The sequence below is a fragment of the Canis lupus genome, chromosome 1 (assembly GCF_048164855.1).
Source record: "Canis lupus baileyi chromosome 1, mCanLup2.hap1, whole genome shotgun sequence".
Taxonomy (NCBI): Eukaryota; Metazoa; Chordata; class Mammalia; order Carnivora; family Canidae; genus Canis; species Canis lupus.
In genome coordinates, this window is record NC_132838.1 from 105,962,268 (window position 1) to 105,981,359 (window position 19,092).

A 19,092-nucleotide genomic window follows, 5' to 3' on the forward strand; every position below is an offset into this window, starting at 1 on the left:
TTTTTTTTTTTTTTAAACAAATTTCTGCACATTCTTCCCCCTCATGCTCTGCTTCTTCCCCAGTCCCCTGCTTCTCCATAGCTGGCCTAGCATTCTCAAAAACTACCCTCTCTGTAGGTCACACTGAGACCTTAATTCTCAGTGGAGGCCTGATGAGCTTGGAAGCTTCCCTAGGATATGAAGTTCACTGGGGAACTTCCTCTTCTAGAGACATTCCAGTGGCAAATGCTAAGTGAAATCTACTCTGTCACTACTGGTGAGCATGCTGCGTGTCTATTAGCAGCAGAGTCTCCTGAACCAGTTGGAAGATGGCATAGAGGCTGGTCCTTGGAGACATGATCTTCATCACTTTCGATTCCCCCTCCTTTTTTTTTAAATAAGATTTTATTCATTTATTCATGAGAGACAGAAAGAGAGAGAGACAGAGAGAGACAGAGAATGAGAGGGAGAGAGAAAGGCAGAGACACAGGCAGAGGGAGAAGTAGGCTCCATGCAGGGATCCTGACGCCGGACTCCATCCTGGGTCTCCAGGATCACACCCTGGGCTGAAGGCAGGTGCTAAACCACTGAGCCACCCGAGCTGCCCTCGATTCCCCCTCCTATGAGGGTTTCACCTTCTGCTGTCTGCTGCCACGTGTTCTGATTATCGTATGATGGTCTCTATCCCTTATAAATAAAACACTTCCCCAGTGTGCGTCATCTGCTTTTCTGAGACTAGAATACAGTGGATTCAGGAGTCACTCTATGGCATCAAGAACGTGTAGGTCGCAGCCCCAGCCTCCAAAGGCGCATTAACAATGTGAAACCCTGTGAAGATTGCTTAGCACCTTGAGTTGCAGTTTCCTGCTCTGCCAAATGAGGAGAATTGTTAGCCAGTCCTCTCTAGGAATGGTTGTGAAGGCTCACTGGACCAGTTTGTAGAAAGGCACAACCCTGAGTCCAGCACATGAGGAGCTCTGGTGAACAACCATCTCTTTCCTAATCCTCTACTTGAGGGGAGATCGGGGCACAGATTTCCTACTTGAAGTGTGGTCCAGGGGCCAACAGCATGAGCATAACCTGGAACCTCAGAGAAGACCTGACCCTATGCTTCACCAGGCTGGCATCAATGTTAAGGCAACAAGAGGGTTGAGGGGGAAAGCACAGAGATAAGCCCAGCCCACTCCCACCCCTTCTTCTGGATCCTCCTTCCCAAGGGGAACCCAGACTTTCTGAAACTGCTCTGACTTAGGTGCCCTGCTGACCTAGGGCTCGGGACCTTGTGCCTGTGGATTAGGGTCCCTGGCAGAGTTGGGGGACCCTACTGAACTGAACTCACTCAGCTTTGCTCCAGAACCACGGACAGCGCCAACCCTAGGGCTGGGAGGTCCCCAGGTCTGGCATGATCTGTGGAGCACCCCCTGGAGGCATATCCCTGACCTGCCTCAGATGGAGAAGGAGGAGGGCTGGGGAATGGGACTGGTGTGAAATTCTGTTCTAGGGGACAAAAGTGGTGGCTGGAGGACATCCAGGCTTCTCCTTAGTCTCTCTCTGAAAACCTCCTCATCCTGGTGGCTTAGTTAACTTCAGAGACATAATGCATTTCTCACAAAACACAAGATGCCTTGCCCCCCAGGGCTGCCTCTGCCTTCACCCCCTCCAGAAAATTCAGTGTCTCATTCCTCCCCTTCCTCCCATCACTTTCCAGTGGGTTGATATTCACTATTGCTTTTAATCCCTTCCTTGTGCAGCCATGGAATTCTGGATGACAGCATGACTTGTGATCCTGCTCTGTGCCTGGTGCTATAGGAAGCCCTGATTCAGCTCAGGTGAAGGAGTGAAGCATCAGAAGCCTGGATGAGGGACGCCTGGGCGGCTCAGCGGTTGAGGGTCTGCCTTTGGCTCAGGGCATGATCCCATAGTCCCTGGATTGAGTCCCACATCAGGCTTCCTGCGTGGAGCCTGCTTCGCCCTCTGCCTATGTCTCTGCCTCTCTCTGTGTGTCTATCATGGATAATTAAATAAAATCTTTAAAAAAAGAAGCCTGGATGAGATGTTATGTTGGGAGCCGGTGGGTCACAGAGATAAATTCTAAGTTTTCCTTCATTTTATCTGAAAATTAAATATTCAGATGAGGGGAAGGCCTCAGTCAGGCCCTGAGGTTGGTGGGAGGGGGTAGTAGGGAAGGTGGTGGGGGGGAATGGTGGGGGGTAAGGAACTGTAGGGAGCAGGAACCACTATTAGGTGCTGTGGTAATCTAAACAGCCGTAATCTGGGAAGAAGATGCAGCTCGGGGACAACTGTGGTGACAGTGAGGAGATGCTTTTTTTTTTTTTTTTTTTTGAGAGAGAGAGAGCAGAACATGAGAGGGAGAAGCAGACTCCCCACCAAGCAGGAAGCCCGATGTGGGACTTGATCCCAGGACCCCAGGATCACCACCTGAGCCAAAGGCAGACGCTCAACCACTGAGCCACCCAGGTGCCCCAGGTCCACTGCTTCTGATCTCCAGCTGGAAAGGATTGATCTGGCGGTGTCGGGGGCCCAGACCTGCCCCATCCAAGCCCAAGCTACTGCTGCTGCTCCCCTTGCTGGGAGCGTGGGGCAAGGGGGGGTGGTAAGAGGGCTGTAGGACTTGTGATTTCACAGAAGAGCTTAGGTCTCCATTTGAGGCACAACTTGGAGAAGCATGCAGGGTAGGAGCTGCAAGTATGAGAAACAAGAACATGGTATAGGACAAAGTGGATCCTCATGCTCCGACCTTCTTTCACCCTGAGATTTCTGTGTTTATTCTGGAATAGCCTACATCTTCTGATTTGTGGGAGGGGCCAATACATACCACATTCCTCCTGAGCCCACAAACAGACCAGGTCTGAAGCTGCAGGAGAGGACCCTGGACCTCGGGCTGTTTCCTTGGGGACCTCCACCTGTGACTGTTCTGTGAGCAACAGAAGTACTAGGATGAGGGAGACTAGGATATTGCTCCTTGGAGAAGAGATTTCTTAAAAGATACCATCACAAACGGAAAACACGATCTCTGGCTGTGACAATTAGGGGAAGGGCCTCAGCCAGGGGATTGGGTTGGCTTGAGAGATTCTCCTTGTGTCATTTTTCTGAGCTCTGGGCCTCTCCCTCTCCTCCTCGGTGCTAACCCAGATACCTGACATCCTCACCCTGGGGACCCTAGAGTCTAGGTATGGGGGGAACCTGATCTTCCCATGCCAGGGCCCGGTGAAGGGGGTAGGACACCCCACAACTTTTACTGAGAAGGAATTATCCTGAGTTACCCTCCCTCCAACACACTTCTATGGTTGTGATGACGCAGACGGTTCTGTGTGTGCTTGAATCTTCTCCACCTCAAGATGGGCTGAGGTAGGCCCAGATCCAGTGCGTGGCTATTGGTTCTGGGAAGGAGGATCCTCACCTGGATGCTCCAGTGAGCACACATAATAGAATCTAAATGTGCAACAACAGGGCCACAAAAATCCACTTCCTCTGAGACCTCCAGACCAGCAACTGCTCCCAGAGCATGAAAGGTGCCCAGATGTGGGATGAGGGGACATTCAAGCTGTTTGTAACAACAGCAGGTACCAGCTGGAGCTAGCACTAGAAGAGGCCATAAAGATGGGGTGCATGGGGATATAGGGGGTGGGGTGTGTGTGGGGCCTAGAGCAGGAAGGCATACGGACTCCTGATCCATCTATTGGGTGACTTGCTCCAGAGCTGGTACAGCTTCAGAGCAAACAATACTGTGGTCTGGCTCATGAGTTGGGGGTGGTTAGCTGGTTCTGGGAGAAACAAGACCTGTGGGGAGCCCCTCAGTGGGTGGGATCCCAGAACCTTCTGGTAATGGCACTCAGCACACATAGGAAGCTTGGCAAACTCTCTAGTTCAGGTTACACGATTCTGACAGTGGCCTGTCAGGGTATTTCAAACCAACCTTCCTTGTGGAAAAAAACAAATATCAGACAACCTGGATACAATTTTTCAGATGTTTGGAGTTGACAGAGAAAATTGCACAGTGAAGATGGAAGAAGCAGGAAGTTAAAAGACATGAGCCACGTATTTAAAGCCCCCTTTCCCGGCTAGATTGCCAATTCTGAGCAGTTACTGAGAAGCTACGTAGGACCTTACAAGTGTCAGGAGGGCTAGAGAAGAAAGACAGTTGAGGGTTTGCCAAGCGGGAGGGGCCCTGGCTCCATTACAGTCCTGTAGCTGGGACTACCAGTGAGGGTAGACTGGAAAAAAAGTTCACCCCATAAGGACTGAAGCTGGGTTTTAAATTCCCTTGATCCCTGATTGCATTGAAATGCCCTGCCTGCTACAGGCAAGAAATAGATTCTGGAGGAAGAGAATACTATACAGAATCTAAAATTGTCTCTAGAATTTGTCATAGCTGTATGAGTGGGTGCAGTTAGGGAAGCACCTAGGGAGGGAGCTAAGACGAGGGATTTATTAGAGCACTCAGCCCCTTTCTCCATGTGAGGAGCTGGGAGTGTGTGTGTATGGGGTGGGGGGTGGTTGTGGAGGAGGCAGGCAAGGAAGAGAGAGCATCCCTTTACAACTCTACAGGGCTACCCTACTCTTGCTTGCCAGCAGGGTAGGAATCTTCTTAACCTGGTCTGGGATTGAGTATTTGAAGCTAGGTTCTGGTGTTTTTGTGGGTGGGTCTACTTCTAGGTGGGCCTTACTTCTAATTTGTAATCTTACTGGGGTCCTAACAGGTGCTTACTGGGCCTCGACTTTTTACGAGACCCTGAACATCAAACTTTACCTGATTCCATGAGACTGTCCAGGGAAAATGCAGTGTCCGGCCGACCTCAACACTCTTCCCTTCACCCCAGATTCTGGTCCCTGGAGTCCCTGCCCATGTAGCCCTAGACTCCAAATCTGTCTCCAGTCCCAGCACACTGTTGAATGCTCCACCGAGATCCCTGGCCTCTCAGCCTGTGCTTTCTGCCTATTCCTTAGCCTCCTGGTCCCTCCAGCAGAATGAGCCTCTTCTGTGGGATCCTGGCTGCCCTGGTAGCTCTTTGATGTCTTCAAATAGATCGCTTTGTTATATATCTATTTTTTCTTTTCCAGTTGGTCTCAGCGGAAGTGTTGTTCTGACACAAGATACTCTGTCATGGCTAGAAACTGACCTTGCTTTATTTTGGTTTCTGTTCACTTTCTTAAAAGGGGCCTGACCTCCCAAACTGAAATAGCACCCCCTCATGCCCTTTCCCCTTAAGCTGCTTTGTTATTCATAGCGTGCATTATCAGATGCCTATTACATACTGATTTGGCTTTGGCTTTCTCCAGCAATACCAAAGAAAGCTTTGGCTTTCTTAAGCTCTGGGAGTGAGAGGGTTGGTTTGTTTTGTTTTGTTTTGAAGATTATTTATTTCTTCATGAGAGACACACACACAGAGAGAGGCAGAAACATAGGCAGAGGAAGAAGCAGACTCCATTTAGGGAGCCCGATGCGGGACTCGATCCCAGGACCCCAGGATCACAACCTGAGCCAAAGGCAGACATTCAACCACTGAGCCACCCAGGTGCCCCTTTTTTAGTTTATTTATTTTTAGTAATCTCTACACCCAATGTGGGGCTTGAACTCATGACCCCAAGATCAAGAGTCACATGCTCCACTGACCAAGCCAACAAAAGCCCTGAGTGAGAGGTTTTTGTATTTTTTTCCCCCAACAATATCTAGAAAAGCTCCTGCACACATTAGGGACTCAATAAATAGCGAATAAATGATGTTGGTTATCTGGTGGGGTGGGGGGTCTGCTCTTAAACCTCAGTCCAGTTAGGGAGAACAAGAACCAGATTGTGGACAGCCACATATGAGGGCAGGACTCAGGGGCTGGGACTTGGGAAGAGTCCTACGTCCCAGGCTGGGCAGGTGAGAAGAGAGAGTCAGGAAGGTTTCTAGAAGTATCTTGGAGGATTTGAGAAGGTGTACGGAAAGGGAGGGCATTCCTGACAAAGGGCCAGGCCAGCAACTTGGAGAGGGTACTGAGAACTCCAGGTGTCTCTCCAGGGGTCATGCAAGGAAGCTTCTGGCCTCACACCCTTCTGGAAGTGCAGACTCTGAAACCCAGAGAACCCTGGTGGCCAAAATGTAATATGACCCACAAAGTTGGCCAGCATATATTAAGGACACTATCAAATCCATCCAACGGTGCTTTGATGGGGTGGGTGGGTGGTGATTTCATTTCAGAGGAGGAAACTGAAGACCAGAGAGGTCAAGTCACTGACTGAGGCTCACCCAGCTCTGCCTCCATAATTTGAGGTCTGGGGAGCCCACCCAGCTGCTCCTCATGCACCACACAGAGACACCAGGAGAGATTCAGGTGGGGGTGGGGAGCAAATCCACTGTTTTGAAGAGCTTTAGGCGCATATCTGCGTGTGAGGCTCCAATATTATCTGTCTCCAGCTAGGTGACCTCTGGCCAGTCACCTGACCTCGGGCAACAGCCAGTGAGATTGTGGTGTGGATGCATCTGCAGTATGCACAGCACTCAAAGATAAGCATCCTGATTACTGTAAATGAGAGAGCCCATCAAGGGAAGCGGTTTTGCTTTACCCGCTCCTGGCAAACATGACACATAGTGGGTCCTAAAGGAGGGTTAGGACTCTCCCGAGCATGCCCAGAACCTGGCAGAGTACTAGGCAAGCAGCCCTCTAATTTCTACTGGCTCTGGAATGGAAGGTTGTTCAGTTCTCTCCTCCCTGACACCAGTCCAGGCCCCCAGCCCCTCCTCCCTCACACCCTGGAGTCCAGGCCCCCAGCCCCTCCTCCCTCAGATCTAGGGGTCCCTGCCTCCTCCTCCCTCCTCCCTCACACCCAGGGGTCCCTGCCCCAGCCCCTCCTCCCTCGCACCCAGGAGTCCTGGCTCCCAGCCCCCTGCTCCCTCCTCCTTCCGACCCAGGGGTCCCGGCCTCAGCTCCTGCGGGGTCAGCGGGGTCAGCGGCCTCCCGCAGTCACACCGAGGCCTGGGCGCAGCGCCCCTCACAGGCCGCCCCGCACTCCCCGGCGGCGGCGGCGGCGGCGGCGGCGGCGGCGGCGGCGGGGCCCGGCGCCGAGCGCGGGTCTCTGCGAGGCGGGGGCGGCCCCTCCTCGTCGCGCCCCTTGCCGATGGCCAGCCGGGGCCGGCCGCGCTGCAGGCCGTCCAGGAGGGCGCAGGCCTGGCAGAGCGCGCGGCTGGCCAGCGCCCCGCAGCGGGAGCAGGCGCCGGGGGGCGGGGGCCGCGCGGCCGGGGCCAGGGCCAGGCGCTCGGCCGAGTGCACCAGGTCCAGCGCCGCCGACGGCCGCGCCGCCTCCAGGAGCTTGAGCAGGTGGCGCGCGTGGCCGCGGAAGGCCTCGGGCGCGTAGACGCACTCCTCGGAGAAGTAGTCGAGGCGACGGAAGTGCGCGTACAGCACCACCTCCTTCTGCGAGGCCAGCTGCAGCGGGCGGCAGCGCGGCAACGCGCCCCCCTCGCCCCGCGAGCCCAGGCCCCCGCCCCGGGCCAGCCGCCCCGCGTCGCCCCGCAGGAAGTTCATGAGCACCGTCTCTGCCATGTCGTCGGCGTTGTGGCCTGGGGGAGAGAGGGGGAGCCGGTGAGGTGGGGGCGCACCGCGGGGCAGCCGGGCGGGGAGACGGGGAGGGGCCCGGAGACCAGCAGGGAGGGCCGCACGGGGCCATGGAGACCCCTGGGCGCCCCGGGACAGCCAGGTGGAGGCTGACGGTGGTCACAGTGAGAAAGAAGAGGGGAACACACACAGGTTCCCGGGGAGCAATTCGGGGTGCCCTCATCTGGCACCCACTTATCACCATCCCCGCCCGCCCTGTGCTAGTTGCCTTTTCAGGAAGGTAGTAAAAGTGCTTTAGGCTACAAACATTTCAGTCTCAGAAGTGTGCTTCACACTGCACAGGAGCCAAAGCAGCATTTAAGTTAATGGAGACTCTCAAGTGAGCCCTTGCCCCAGTGCCTCTGGGAATGCACATCACGGCATTCAGAAAGACCAGGGAGAAAGGGAATATTTACACAACAATCACCATAAAACAAGCTAAATCTCTTATTCTGCATCTTATTATTTTATACTGGAGCCTGTATAGTCCAGACAGTAGAACACTGGTGTTCTTAGGGCTTCTTGAATTGGCACACTAACCCTTCTCAGGGCCTTTGCATAAACTGTTTCCTCTGCTTATAATCTGCCCCTCTGTCTGCCTTTCACTGGTTACTGGGTGGCCTTCAGCTCACTCTAGATGCTTCCTAACCCCTAACCCCTACCCTTCTTCCTTCAACTGGATGCTTCTATTAGAAGCTGGCAAAGTCTGTGATTTTCCCAGTAGCACTTCTCAGGTTCTAATTATACGTGTGAGAGAAGAGCAGGAAGAGATACCGTCTAGTGCAGCATCACAATGGCAAACATTTCTGCAATATCTACTGGTTTCCGGTCTCTGGTCCAAGTGCTGCACACATAACCTAATTCCCAACAACCCTAGGACCTCAATATTATTAACAACCCCATTTTACAGAAGAGGAAACTGAAATTAGGCATTGCTCTGGGCTTTGTAGCTTACAGGTACACAGTAAGTGGTCAAGAATTATGTGTTGAAGTGATGACCAGGAGAGAATAAGGGTCATCACAGAGGAGAGGCTGACAGAAAAAAAGGAATTCAAAGACAGTTGTATTCCAGACTACAGTTGGCTTCTGAAGGGTGGGACCACTTCATTCCCCTTCTTTTGTGAACGGGGACACAAAGAATGTCCTTTTTTCTTAATGTAGGGAACCAAGCCCCTGGAGACTACCCCTCCACCCTGGAGCTGCCAATGCCATCGATCACAGTGACTCAAAAGCTGGCCGCGCCCATACCAGGCACGCACCTTCAGGGGGCACGCACATCCCCTTCCCCATGTGCAGCTCCTCCCCCCAGGGCACACCCAGCGGCTCCTTCACCACTTAAGGGTACCCCCTTTGCCCCTCGGCCGCAGGGCCCGTGCTCACCTGTCACGATGTGCGTGGCTCCCACGAGGCGCGCCCCTTCCTCCAGCGCACGGCGCCGCAGCACCCCGCAAAAGGTGCAGCAGGCGCGGCTGCGGCCAGAGCCGGCGGTGCTGCGGGCCACCGCGTCCATCGTCCAGCCCCCGAAGAGGTCCGCGTAGGCCACGACGGTGAGCGGGAGGTCCCAGAGCGCCGCCTGGCGCCGCACGGCCGCCAGCGCCGCGTCGCGGTAGCCGCCGATGCCCTCGTCCACGGCCACCAGGCGCAGCGAGACGCCCAGGCGCGGCGCCAGTTCGCGCAGCACGTGCGCCAGCACCGTGGAGTCCTTGCCGCCGGAGGCGCCCACGGCCACTACGGCGCCGGGTGGCAGCAGGCGGCCCGCCTGCACCGTGTGCAGCACCTCGGCCTCGAAGGCGGTGCAGAAGCAGGCGCCGCACAGCGCTTGGCCGGAGCGCGGGCGGCGGAGGGCGGCGCGCGCCGCGTGGCAAGAGGAGCACTGCGGGGCGGGCATCGCGGGTTCCGGGCGGGCGGGAAGGAGTTGGCTTCTCCTGGACAGGGAGAGCGAGAGGCAGGTTACATGCGGATTCCGATTTGCGGGGTCGTCGCCTCCGGAGAGGCGGCCTGGATAGCGCTGAGTACACCCATTGCCTGGAATATTCTCCCAGCACTTGTGCAGGCTTGGCACCTTCAAGTCTCAGGTTAAGCGTTCATTATTCACTCACTCATTCATTCATTCATTCATTCATTCATTCAACAAGTATCCATTCATTGCCTCCCATCTACCTAACATGTGTTAGGCACTGGGCCAGCAGTGATCAAAATAGGAAGGGTTGCAGGCATCAAGTTTAGTGGAGGAGCCAACCCATGGATAAATAAATAACCAAGATACTTTACAAATATAAGAAGTAATATGAAGGAATTATCCTCTGAGCTCAGGCTAGAAGGGTAAGGAATCAGGCATTACATCAAGGTGGGAAGAATGTTCCAGATAGAGTTAATAGCAAATGCAAAGACCGAAGAGGCAGGACCTGTGTTCAGTTTTTTGGAAAGTGATTTATGGCTGAAGAGGGGAGAGGATCTAGGCCTTGGAGGTTGGCAGGGTGAGGAGCTTAGATTTTATTCTGGATGAGATGGGAACCATTGGATAGTTGTAATCTGTGCAGTGACAGGATCTGATTTATATTTTAACAAGATCCTGGGGCTGCTGCTGCGCGCAAATAGAGGGTGGAGAGTAGCGAGGGTAGACACGGGCAGACCAATGAAGAGGCTCCTGCAACAATCCAGATGAACAATTATGTGGCTTAGGACTGAGTAGAGGCAGTGGAGGTGGAGAGAAGTGGTCTGGATCTCTTCTGGAAATAGAGCAAGTGGGACTCGCACAAGAGTTGGTTGAACGAGGCAGTAGGTGAGAGAAGCAGGGGGCTGACAAAGGTTCTGGCTTCAGCACGGGGAAGAACAGGGGACCATTTCGTGGGGAAGGAGGTGGAAAAGGGAAGAATAGGTAAATACTGTGCGAGCCAGAGGTTTAGGCCTCTGTAATTCTGTCTGGGCATGGTAAGTTTTGAGGTCCTTTGCTCTGGAAGTCCTTCTGGGACCCTGGGCTGGGTCTGGCGCCTCCGCTGGGCTCCCACGGCCGCCTGACGCTCCCCCAACGCCGGCCCCGATCACTCTACAACTATGCAGGTTGTAACCAGGATAGAGGAGGGTGCGTTGGAACCGTCCTCAGGTTGCGGGATGGAAACGAGGGGTCAGAACCGAGGCAGAGTCCAAAGCGGATCAGCAGGGACACCAGCTGCTTAGGGCACTTCCGCCCAGAGAGTCGCCAGAGATTGGCGCTGGGGGATCACGGAGAGGAGTGCCATGTCTCCAGGGACACCTACCGGAATGCGTGGGAGAAGAATAGGAGATTCTCAACTCCTAACACTCTAGCACTACAAAGGGCCAGGATCGGCCCATCGAGGAAGGAGGCACTCACGTGAGCAGAACCCGCGCAGGAAAGTCCAGGCTCCGAGAAAACGCGGAAACGGTGAAGGGACTACGACTACCAGAAGGCTTTGGGTTTCCCTGCCTACGACTCCCAGGTGCCCTTGGGGCAGTTTGGCCCAAAGCTCCTACAGCTCGGAAGCCAGCTGGGCCCACACCCTGCGAGCCTCGCAGTGACGTCATGCGCGCCGCCCACGGCTCCTCGGGTGCTCCGGGTCAGTCCGGCGCGTCTCCGGCTGCGCCTGCGCAAAAGCAGGAGCAGGGGCCTGATTCCCGTGTCCTGCAGCCCGCTGTGCACTTCATTCTAGAGAGGGAATGGTTGCCTTTTCGGTTTTCTGCCTTTATGGGAGTATGATAGGGCTTGAGGTGCGGGTGGAGAGTTGTCAGGGTGGAGGGGAGAAAGGGAATAGGGGTGCGCAAGGGAGAGGCAGCGCGACCGCGGCGTAGATTGCAGGGATGGGGCCGCGTCGCCCGGGGCACAGGGTGGGCTTCTCCGCGCGCCCCCACGGTCGTGGGAGTGGGCGTAGGCGCGCCAGCGAACGCGGTCCAGGGCCCTGCGGCCGGCGGGCTGTGCGGGCGCGGAGCTGACCCGAGCGGTTTGCGCTTCGCCACGCGCGCGCCAGGCTCGGGGCGGGACCCCGGTGAGCAGTTACCCGCAGGCGTGGCTCAGTGACAAGTGCGCGCCCCTCCGGGCTTGTGGGGTTGAAGGCAGAGCTCGAGAGAGAGGGCAGGTGAGACCAATGAGGGTTGGTCCCAGGGTTAGGGTGCAGTCTCCCAGGAGTCAGCACCCTCTCCCCCCCTCAGCCGCTTTGCAGCCCCCAAACTGCCCTCCTCCTGAGTGTTATTTCTTGTCTCCCCCTGTGAGACCCTCGATAGGGAGGATTGAGAATTCATTCTCAATGGGTGATGGGGGACATTTGGGTGTCCGAAGCTGTCACGAGGGTTGACCCTCGGGGACACTGGAGTGTCAGGCCTGGCTGGAGAGATACAGATGACCAGCTGTTAAAAGTGCTGCGAGCCAGGACATGAGGGATAGAATAGCACTTGCTGAGCAATTGGCATGTGCTCCTCCTCCGTAAAGTGGAGGTTAATAACAGAATGTGCCTCACAGACTGAGTTAATATGAGTTAATATGGAAAGTGTGTGTTCACCAAACAGTAGACTTTCATCCCATTTATTCTAATGACTGGGGACAGCTTCCCACTGGTGACCAGGCTTAATTTTTCTCTTAAAGAAAGGAGTGAGGTGAGAATGTCAAAACCTCAGGCAACCGACTGAGAGTCTTTAAGTCACTCCTCAGCTTGGGGGTGGTTTTGTACCTCAGAGAACAGTTGGCACTATCTGGAGACATTTGTGGTTGTCACAACAAGGAAGCAGGGAAGGATGTGACTGGCGTTTGGTAGGTAGAGGCCAAGGATGCTGGTAAACATAGTGTGTGCAGGATGGCCTCTCACTGCAACAAATTTTCTGGTTCAGAACAATAGTGCCAAAGTTGAGGAACCATGGCCTAAGTGGTATTCTGCTGTGCTGTACTTTGGTTTTCTAACCCCACAACTAGTATACAAATTTAGGTGGTTCTGTGTTGGTTTTAGTCTCCTGCTTTGCAAGTCTCTTTCACTATGTATTTGAGCAGATCTTAACACCACCCACACACTTTGTACTGAGAAATTGACAGAAAGGTTTATCTCAAACTGGACATCATTGACAAAAAGAGGATGTGAAAGCCAGCCTGCCAGTTGACTCCCTGTGCCACTTGCTTAGTTGTGTGACCTTGAGTAAGTGATGAAAAGTCTGTGCTTGAGTGTCCTCTGCCTAGTGGAGATGATAATAGTGTTGTTGGGTTAAAGAAGTAACTGAGTTAACCTCTGTAAAACATTAAGACCAGTGGTTGGTGCTTAGTAAGTGCTTGAGGCCGGGGTGTTCTGGTTCCTCATGTCACTTCCCTGGCGCAGCAGTAATTGGTAATCCAGTTGAGAGCTGGACCAGTCCCACTAGTCCTTAGTGGCCATATTCACCAGTGTGTTGGCACAGTTTGGACAGAGGTATCTCATGGATGCTTTGCAAACATTTTATGTTTTGTTTGTTGCAACACAATATTCCAGTGGGAAAGACTGTAAGTTGGTGTCAGGGGCTTCTGGAGAGGGCAGGAGAATGTAGCTTCTCATCACCTGCAGGGTAAGTTTGAGTCTCTCAGCTTGGTGTTTGCAACCAGGCCCCTGATGACTTTTCAGCCTCCTGAGCCTCTGGCAGTTCCCCCACAATTGCCAGTGAAGTAACTTTTCTGCCAGGTGTTTACACGTGCCATCCTCCCTTCCTGAAGACCCTTCTTCACCCCTCCTCCTCACCACACTGATTCCTATTTCTCATCCAGGTAGCCACGTGGATGTACTCCCTCTAGAAAGCCTGCAGGACCTGTCCTCACTTGCACTGCATTAATAAACCATCTCTGGGCTCACACAGCCCCTGGTCCCTGACATTGTCAGAGGCCCTGTCACCTTGGGCTGTGGCTATCTGTGACTTTCGGTGTCTCTTTGTATTGGGAGCTCCTTGAGAGAGGGCTTTAGTTGGATTTGCACCTGGGTCCCAGCATCCAGGCACAAGGCCAGGTACAGAGCAGGCAAGGCTTTCAAGGCCCTTCCTGAGCTGCCCCTAGCCTGCCCCTCTTTTCTTGTCTCCTGTGATTTGCGCCCCAGTGAGCACAGAACCCAGGAAGTTTGCCGTGTGGTATGGTGGTTAAGAGCAGAAGCAACTTGGTTCAGATCCTGGGAGTACCATCCTAGTTGTGGAACTGTGGACAACTTACAGTTTCTCACCTGTGAGATAGAAATAATAATAGTAGGGATTCCTGGGTGGCTCAGGGTGTGGTCCTGGAGTCTCAGGATTGAGTCCTGCATCGGGCTCCTGCATGGAGCCTGCTTCTCCCTCTGCCTGTGTCTCTGCCTCTCTCTCTCTCTCTCTCTCTCTCTCATGAATAAATAAAATTTAAAAAAAAATAATAGTACAGCCCTCATACGATGAGAGCACTGGTTCTCAACCTGACATGATTTTGACTTCCAGAGGACATTTGGTGGAGACATTTTTGGTGGTCACAGCTGGAGTTGGCGGATACTGGCATCCAGAAGTGTTAGAAATCTCTAATACGAGAGCCCCTATAGCAAAGAACTAACATGCCCAGAATGCCAGTAATGCTGAGACTGAGAAGAGGGAACATTTGATGAGTGCTTAAAACAGCTCTTGGGCCATAGTAAGTGCTCCAAAGATGAGAGGTACCATTACCACCATGATTTAGGCACACCGGGCTCTCTGGTACCTCCATCTCTCTCTGCCTAGAGTGCCTTTCCCTCCCTGGGTATGGGTGGCGAATGTCTGCTTATCCTTCGGGACATACCCAGAATGCTACCTCTTTGGGGAAACCTTCCCTGAGCTCTACCACCCTCATCCCCCAAGACACCCCCAGCCAGGCAATGGAAAGAACTTCGGAGTTGCACACACACAGGCTTGGGCTCAAATTCATGCTCTTTTTCTTTTTTTAGATTTTATTTATCTGAGGGAGCAGGAGGAGGGGCAGAGGGAGAGGGAGAAGCAGACTCCCTGCTGAGCAGAGAACTGGATGTGGCACTCAATCCTGGGACCCTGAGATCATGACCCTAAGCCAAAGGTAGATGCTGAACCAACTGAGCCACCCGGGTGCCCCTAAAATTCATGCTCTTTTCTTACACCTGAGTGACTTTAGGCATCAATATCCTTACTTGTGAAATCAAAGGGTGGCTTTGGAAATGAAAGGCCCACAATGCGTTAGTATTCTTTTAAGATCAAGACTACCTTTGTGGATTATATTAGTTTATAAAATCTAAAAGCTTAGTATTGGTTTAGGTTAGGGAAAATTGTTTTTTTTTTTTTTTAAGATTTTATTTATTCATGAGAGACAGAGGCAGAGACAAAGGCAGAGAGAGGAGAAGCAGGGTATATGCAGGCCGCCTCACCCCCCCTTCCATGTGAAACTTGATACTGGAACTTCAGGATCACACCCTGAACAAAGGCAGGCGCTCAACCACTGAGCCATCCAGGTGTCCCAATTAGGGGAATTTGTTAATAAATATTTTAAAATAAGATTTGCTGTAGGAGGGACACCTGGGTGACTTAGTCTGTTAAGTGGTTAAGCTAAGTGTCTGCCTTGGGCTCAGGTCATGATCTCAGGGCTCAGCAGGATGTCTGCTTCTCCTTCCCCCTGCCCTCTAGCTCACTCTCCCTCTCTCTCCCTCTCAAATAAATAAATAAAATTTAAAAATATATATATGCTGTGGGGGTGACTTGGTGGTTCAGTCTCAGAAAAGCATCCAACTTTTGATCTTGCAGTATAAGGTTGAGCCCCACGTTGGGTACAGAGATTCCTCAAAAAATGAAAATCATTTAATAAATAAGATTTGCTGTGAGATTAGAAACTAGCAAAATTGTCTCAATCACCAGGAGAGTTGAGAAAAAAGCTATGTGCTGTACACATGACACCCACATCTAATAAGTAAAGACTCAAAAGTGTGAACACAAGAGGAGAGGAAAAGACACTGGAAAACAGCACAAAGAAATCTAAGTTCAGCTACAACCACTAAACAGATTTTTGAGCCAAAACGCACTGGGAGTAATAAAGTGTGTCATCCCAGATGAACAAGGAATAACCAGGATGATCAAACAATTCTAAACTTGGATGTACCTAACAAAACAGTCTCCAAAGAAATAAAACCCAAATTAGCAGGATGAGGAGGAGAAACTGACAAATTCTAGAAGCACTGCGATATTTGAATATAAATTTCTCATTAATTCATCAAGCAGACAAAAAACTGTAAAGCTATGGAAAATTTGAACAAGACGAGTGGCACCTGACATTTTTCAACATTGAGGTTTGTTTTGTTTTGTTTTGTTACTCAGAGGTGGAAAATGTTACACATTTTACAAGGTGATATGAGATGAAGATTGGCTGTTAATGGGATAAATATTTTATGACATGACTCAAATAGGCTTTAAGTACCTAAGAGAAAAATGCATACCAATTCTAAAATTGGGGTTCATAAATTTTTACCTGGATATTTTATCCAGTGTAACTTGAAAAACTTGTCCCTGAAAACATTGTGGTTGAATTTTATTTTTTTATTTTTTTATTTTTCTTAAAGATTTATTTATTTATTTATGATAGACATAGAGAGAGAGAGAGAGGCAGAGACACAGGAGGAGGGAGAAGCAGGTTCCATGCTGGGAGCCCAATGTGGGACTCGATCCCGGGACTCCAGGATCTCCCGGGACTCCAGGATCGCGCCCTGGGCCAAAGGCAGGCGCCAAACCGCTGAGCCACCCAGGGATCCCCGTGGTTGAATTTTAAATTAACTCCACTAAACTCTCATGCTGTGGTGGTTCTGAATACAGAATGTCCCAACAGGAACCTAGCATCACCTTAAATGAGTAGAATAGAAATACATTCCCATGCAGGAAGTTGTGTATACATACACACCCCACTTGGAAGACCTCTGCTACATAAAACAGGTTCTATATACCAGAATACATTTCTTACCTTCTTGGAGGTCAGGAAGTTTAGGGATTGCCTTAGAGTGAACACAAAATCTGACCTGGGGCAGGTATTTCTGAAGCTAACAGATCCAGCTTTAAAGATAATTTCCGGATGAAAAGAAAAATTGGTTTCATTCCTAAAGAAGAAACTCTTCTTTTCTTTTCTTTTCTTTTCTTTTCTTTTCTTTTCTTTTCTTTTCTTTTCTTTTCTTTTCTTTTCTTTCTTTTCTTTTCTTTTCTTTCTTTTCTTTCTTGATTTTGTTTATTTCAGAGAGAGAGAGCATGCATGAGCAAGGGAGGGGCAGAGGGAGAAGCAGACTCCCTGCTGAACAGAGAGCCGGACATAGGACTCAATCCTAGGACCCTGGATCATGACTTGAGCTGAAGGCAGATGCCTAAACCGACTGAGCCACCCAGATGCTCCAAGAAACACATTTCTAATATTAGAATTTCTTTGGAATGAGGGGCTTCTAGATGGTTTGGTTTCAACACCTTCCCTCTTGTTGGCAGTGTATTTTCATTCTGGAGAGTATGGACCTTGGAGGGCCAGTAGTGTATGGCAGGTCAGCCTAAGATCCCCTGTGCTTCTACCTTTCCCTTTTCATGAAAAGAGACCTAATGAGCCACAGTTGGGGCAGAAGATGCTAGGCATTGTCATCCTCAAACCACTGCCACCCTTAGTCTGACTCAGAAGACAGAGCTGGGGTGCAGGCATGTGTCAGGAACCCACCAGGAGGAATGGACAGCTTCCTAGGGGGATCCATGGGGAGACTCCTTGGGGAGACTCTGGGGCCTCTGAGGTCATGTAGGCTCTTAAGGGATGTACACATATCACACGGCAGTCAGAAAAATATTGCTTTTCCCAAATGAAAATATAACTTATTATGAGACTTGGAAACATGTCAGTTGGAAAATGTGGGTGTACTAATTTGAATCTTGTAACATGCATGGGGGTTCCTGCTACTTTAAAATGTCGGGCTTTTTTTTTTTTCTTGAAATCTTAAGTAACTTTGGGAAACAATGTGCAATTGATTTTATCCTACCTTGCTCACCTTTCAACAGTAGTGAAATGGACTCTATTTTTTGAGGGAGTAACAGGAACACACTCATGCTTCTTTTTTTTTTTTAATTTTTATTTATTTATGATAGTCACACAGAGAGAGAGAGAGAGGCAGAGACACAGGCAGAGGGAGGAGCAGGCTCCATGCACCGGGAGCCCGATGTGGGATTCGATCCCGGGTCTCCAGGATCGTGCCCTGGGCCAAAGACAGGCGCTAAACCGCTGCACCACCCAGGGATCCCCACTCATGCTTCTATACCTACAGTCACATGATTATGCTTCCCCCAATTTCTTTTTTCAAATCATTGCTCATAATTAAATTTTCTCCACCAGGAGCCCAAATGACAGTAACACTGTGTCTTAAGTCATAACCCCTGTATTTGCAATAGGGATCAATGATAAAATAAGGAATCAGAAGATAATTGCTTTGTTGCAGTCTACAAAACGTGCCTGTCACATTTCCTGTGAAGTCAGAGGGGTCCTTTTTACTGGGCTCTCCAGGAGACAAACCACACTTTCCATAGTAGTCCTTCCTGTCCTGCACCAGGAAAAAGAAGTCTGGACACTGGGTGTCTTAACACTGGGTGATGTGTGTCCAACACATTCCCTTTGTTGGTGGCTCCACAGAAACCAACAGATGCAGCCGACTCCTGTGTGAAGAATCATGCTCCTGAGCACACATATGCCATGGAAGGCTCCTTGCTCCTCCAAGCTGCCGAGGAAGGGGAAATAGAGTCACCATCGAGGTTCTGCTGGCACCTCCAAATGTTTACAGAGCAGCTGGACCCTGGCTGGGGTGGCCAACTCAGGAACGATCCACGCTTGTAGCATTCACCGCTGGGAAATAGGGATTAGTATGAGCCCTGCTGTTCTCATCAAATACATTCATAAATTGCTGCTGCGCCAACTCTACCAGGACCTTTCAAAGACTGGTTTTTGGTCCCAAAGTGCATACCAAGTCCAGCTGAGCTCCCTGAGGCATACTTTTTAAAAATATTTTATTTATTCATGAGAGACAGAGACAGAGAGAGAGAGAGGCAGAGACCCAGGCAGAGGGAGAAGCAGGCTCCATGCAAGGAGCCCAATGTGGGACTCGATTCTGGGACTCCAGGATTATGTCCTGGGCCGAAGGCAGGCGCCCAACCACTGAGCCACCCAGTACCACACCCATACTGAACACCCAGTACGTTCCCCCCGAAACATACTCGACAATCCGTTTTCTCCTGTTTGTGTGAACAGGGTGCATTTCCACCATATGTGGGGGTTTCTTCTCATTTTGATGAAAAGAAGGGCATCTGAATTTGAAATGTCACTCAAAAGTCTGTGTGGTATTCTATGAAATAGCGCTCCTTTGTGATCTGGCTTTTCAGCTGAGAAGCTGAGAGACATTCTACCTTCAGGTAGTTTTTTCTTATTCCTGCCTCACAACAGAGAATTTGCTACTGAAATTGGGATTCATATCTCCATGCTCCAAAATTGAAGGGTTTTCTGCCCCCAATCCCATACTGTCTTGTCCCACATTTGAGATATAATACTGAG

At 51.2% G+C, this 19,092-nt stretch overlaps 3 protein-coding genes across 12 annotated transcripts in view; 2 read left to right on the top strand and 1 right to left on the bottom strand.

The window, feature by feature from the left end:
* Positions 1 to 1,997, top strand: part of SIGLEC5 (sialic acid binding Ig like lectin 5) — a 33,094-nt gene extending 31,097 nt beyond the window's left edge. Inside the window, exon 11 of the mRNA XM_072769018.1 lies at positions 1,731 to 1,997. Within this exon, the coding sequence (XP_072625119.1) occupies positions 1,731 to 1,748 (18 nt within the window). The 3' untranslated portion in view covers positions 1,749 to 1,997. The remainder of the gene's footprint in view (positions 1 to 1,730) is intronic.
* Positions 1,998 to 6,947: 4,950 nt separating this feature from the next.
* On the bottom strand, positions 6,948 to 11,138 carry LOC140608659 (cytoplasmic tRNA 2-thiolation protein 1-like). Its single transcript, XM_072783484.1, has 3 exons — positions 10,930 to 11,138; positions 8,958 to 9,502; positions 6,948 to 7,543 (listed from the first exon to the last, which is right to left on the bottom strand). The coding sequence occupies exons 1-3, from the start codon at positions 11,118 to 11,120 to the stop codon at positions 6,948 to 6,950; spliced, it is 1,332 nt and encodes a 443-aa protein (XP_072639585.1). The 5' UTR covers positions 11,121 to 11,138.
* Positions 11,139 to 11,510: 372 nt separating this feature from the next.
* Positions 11,511 to 19,092, top strand: part of LOC140600866 (beta-1,4-galactosyltransferase 3-like) — a 29,404-nt gene continuing 21,822 nt past the window's right edge. For 2 of the 10 annotated variants that reach the window (XR_012004010.1, XM_072769132.1), the window contains exon 1: positions 18,585 to 18,736. Coding sequence is in view for 3 of the 10 variants with exons in the window: in XM_072769132.1 (XP_072625233.1) it covers positions 18,624 to 18,736 (113 nt within the window). In the remaining 7 variants the exon portion in view is untranslated. Of the gene's footprint in view, positions 11,669 to 13,994; positions 14,182 to 18,569; positions 18,737 to 19,092 lie in introns of those variants that run through there. The other 8 variants (XM_072769116.1, XM_072769109.1, XM_072769096.1 and 5 more) reach the window with 8 other exon arrangements.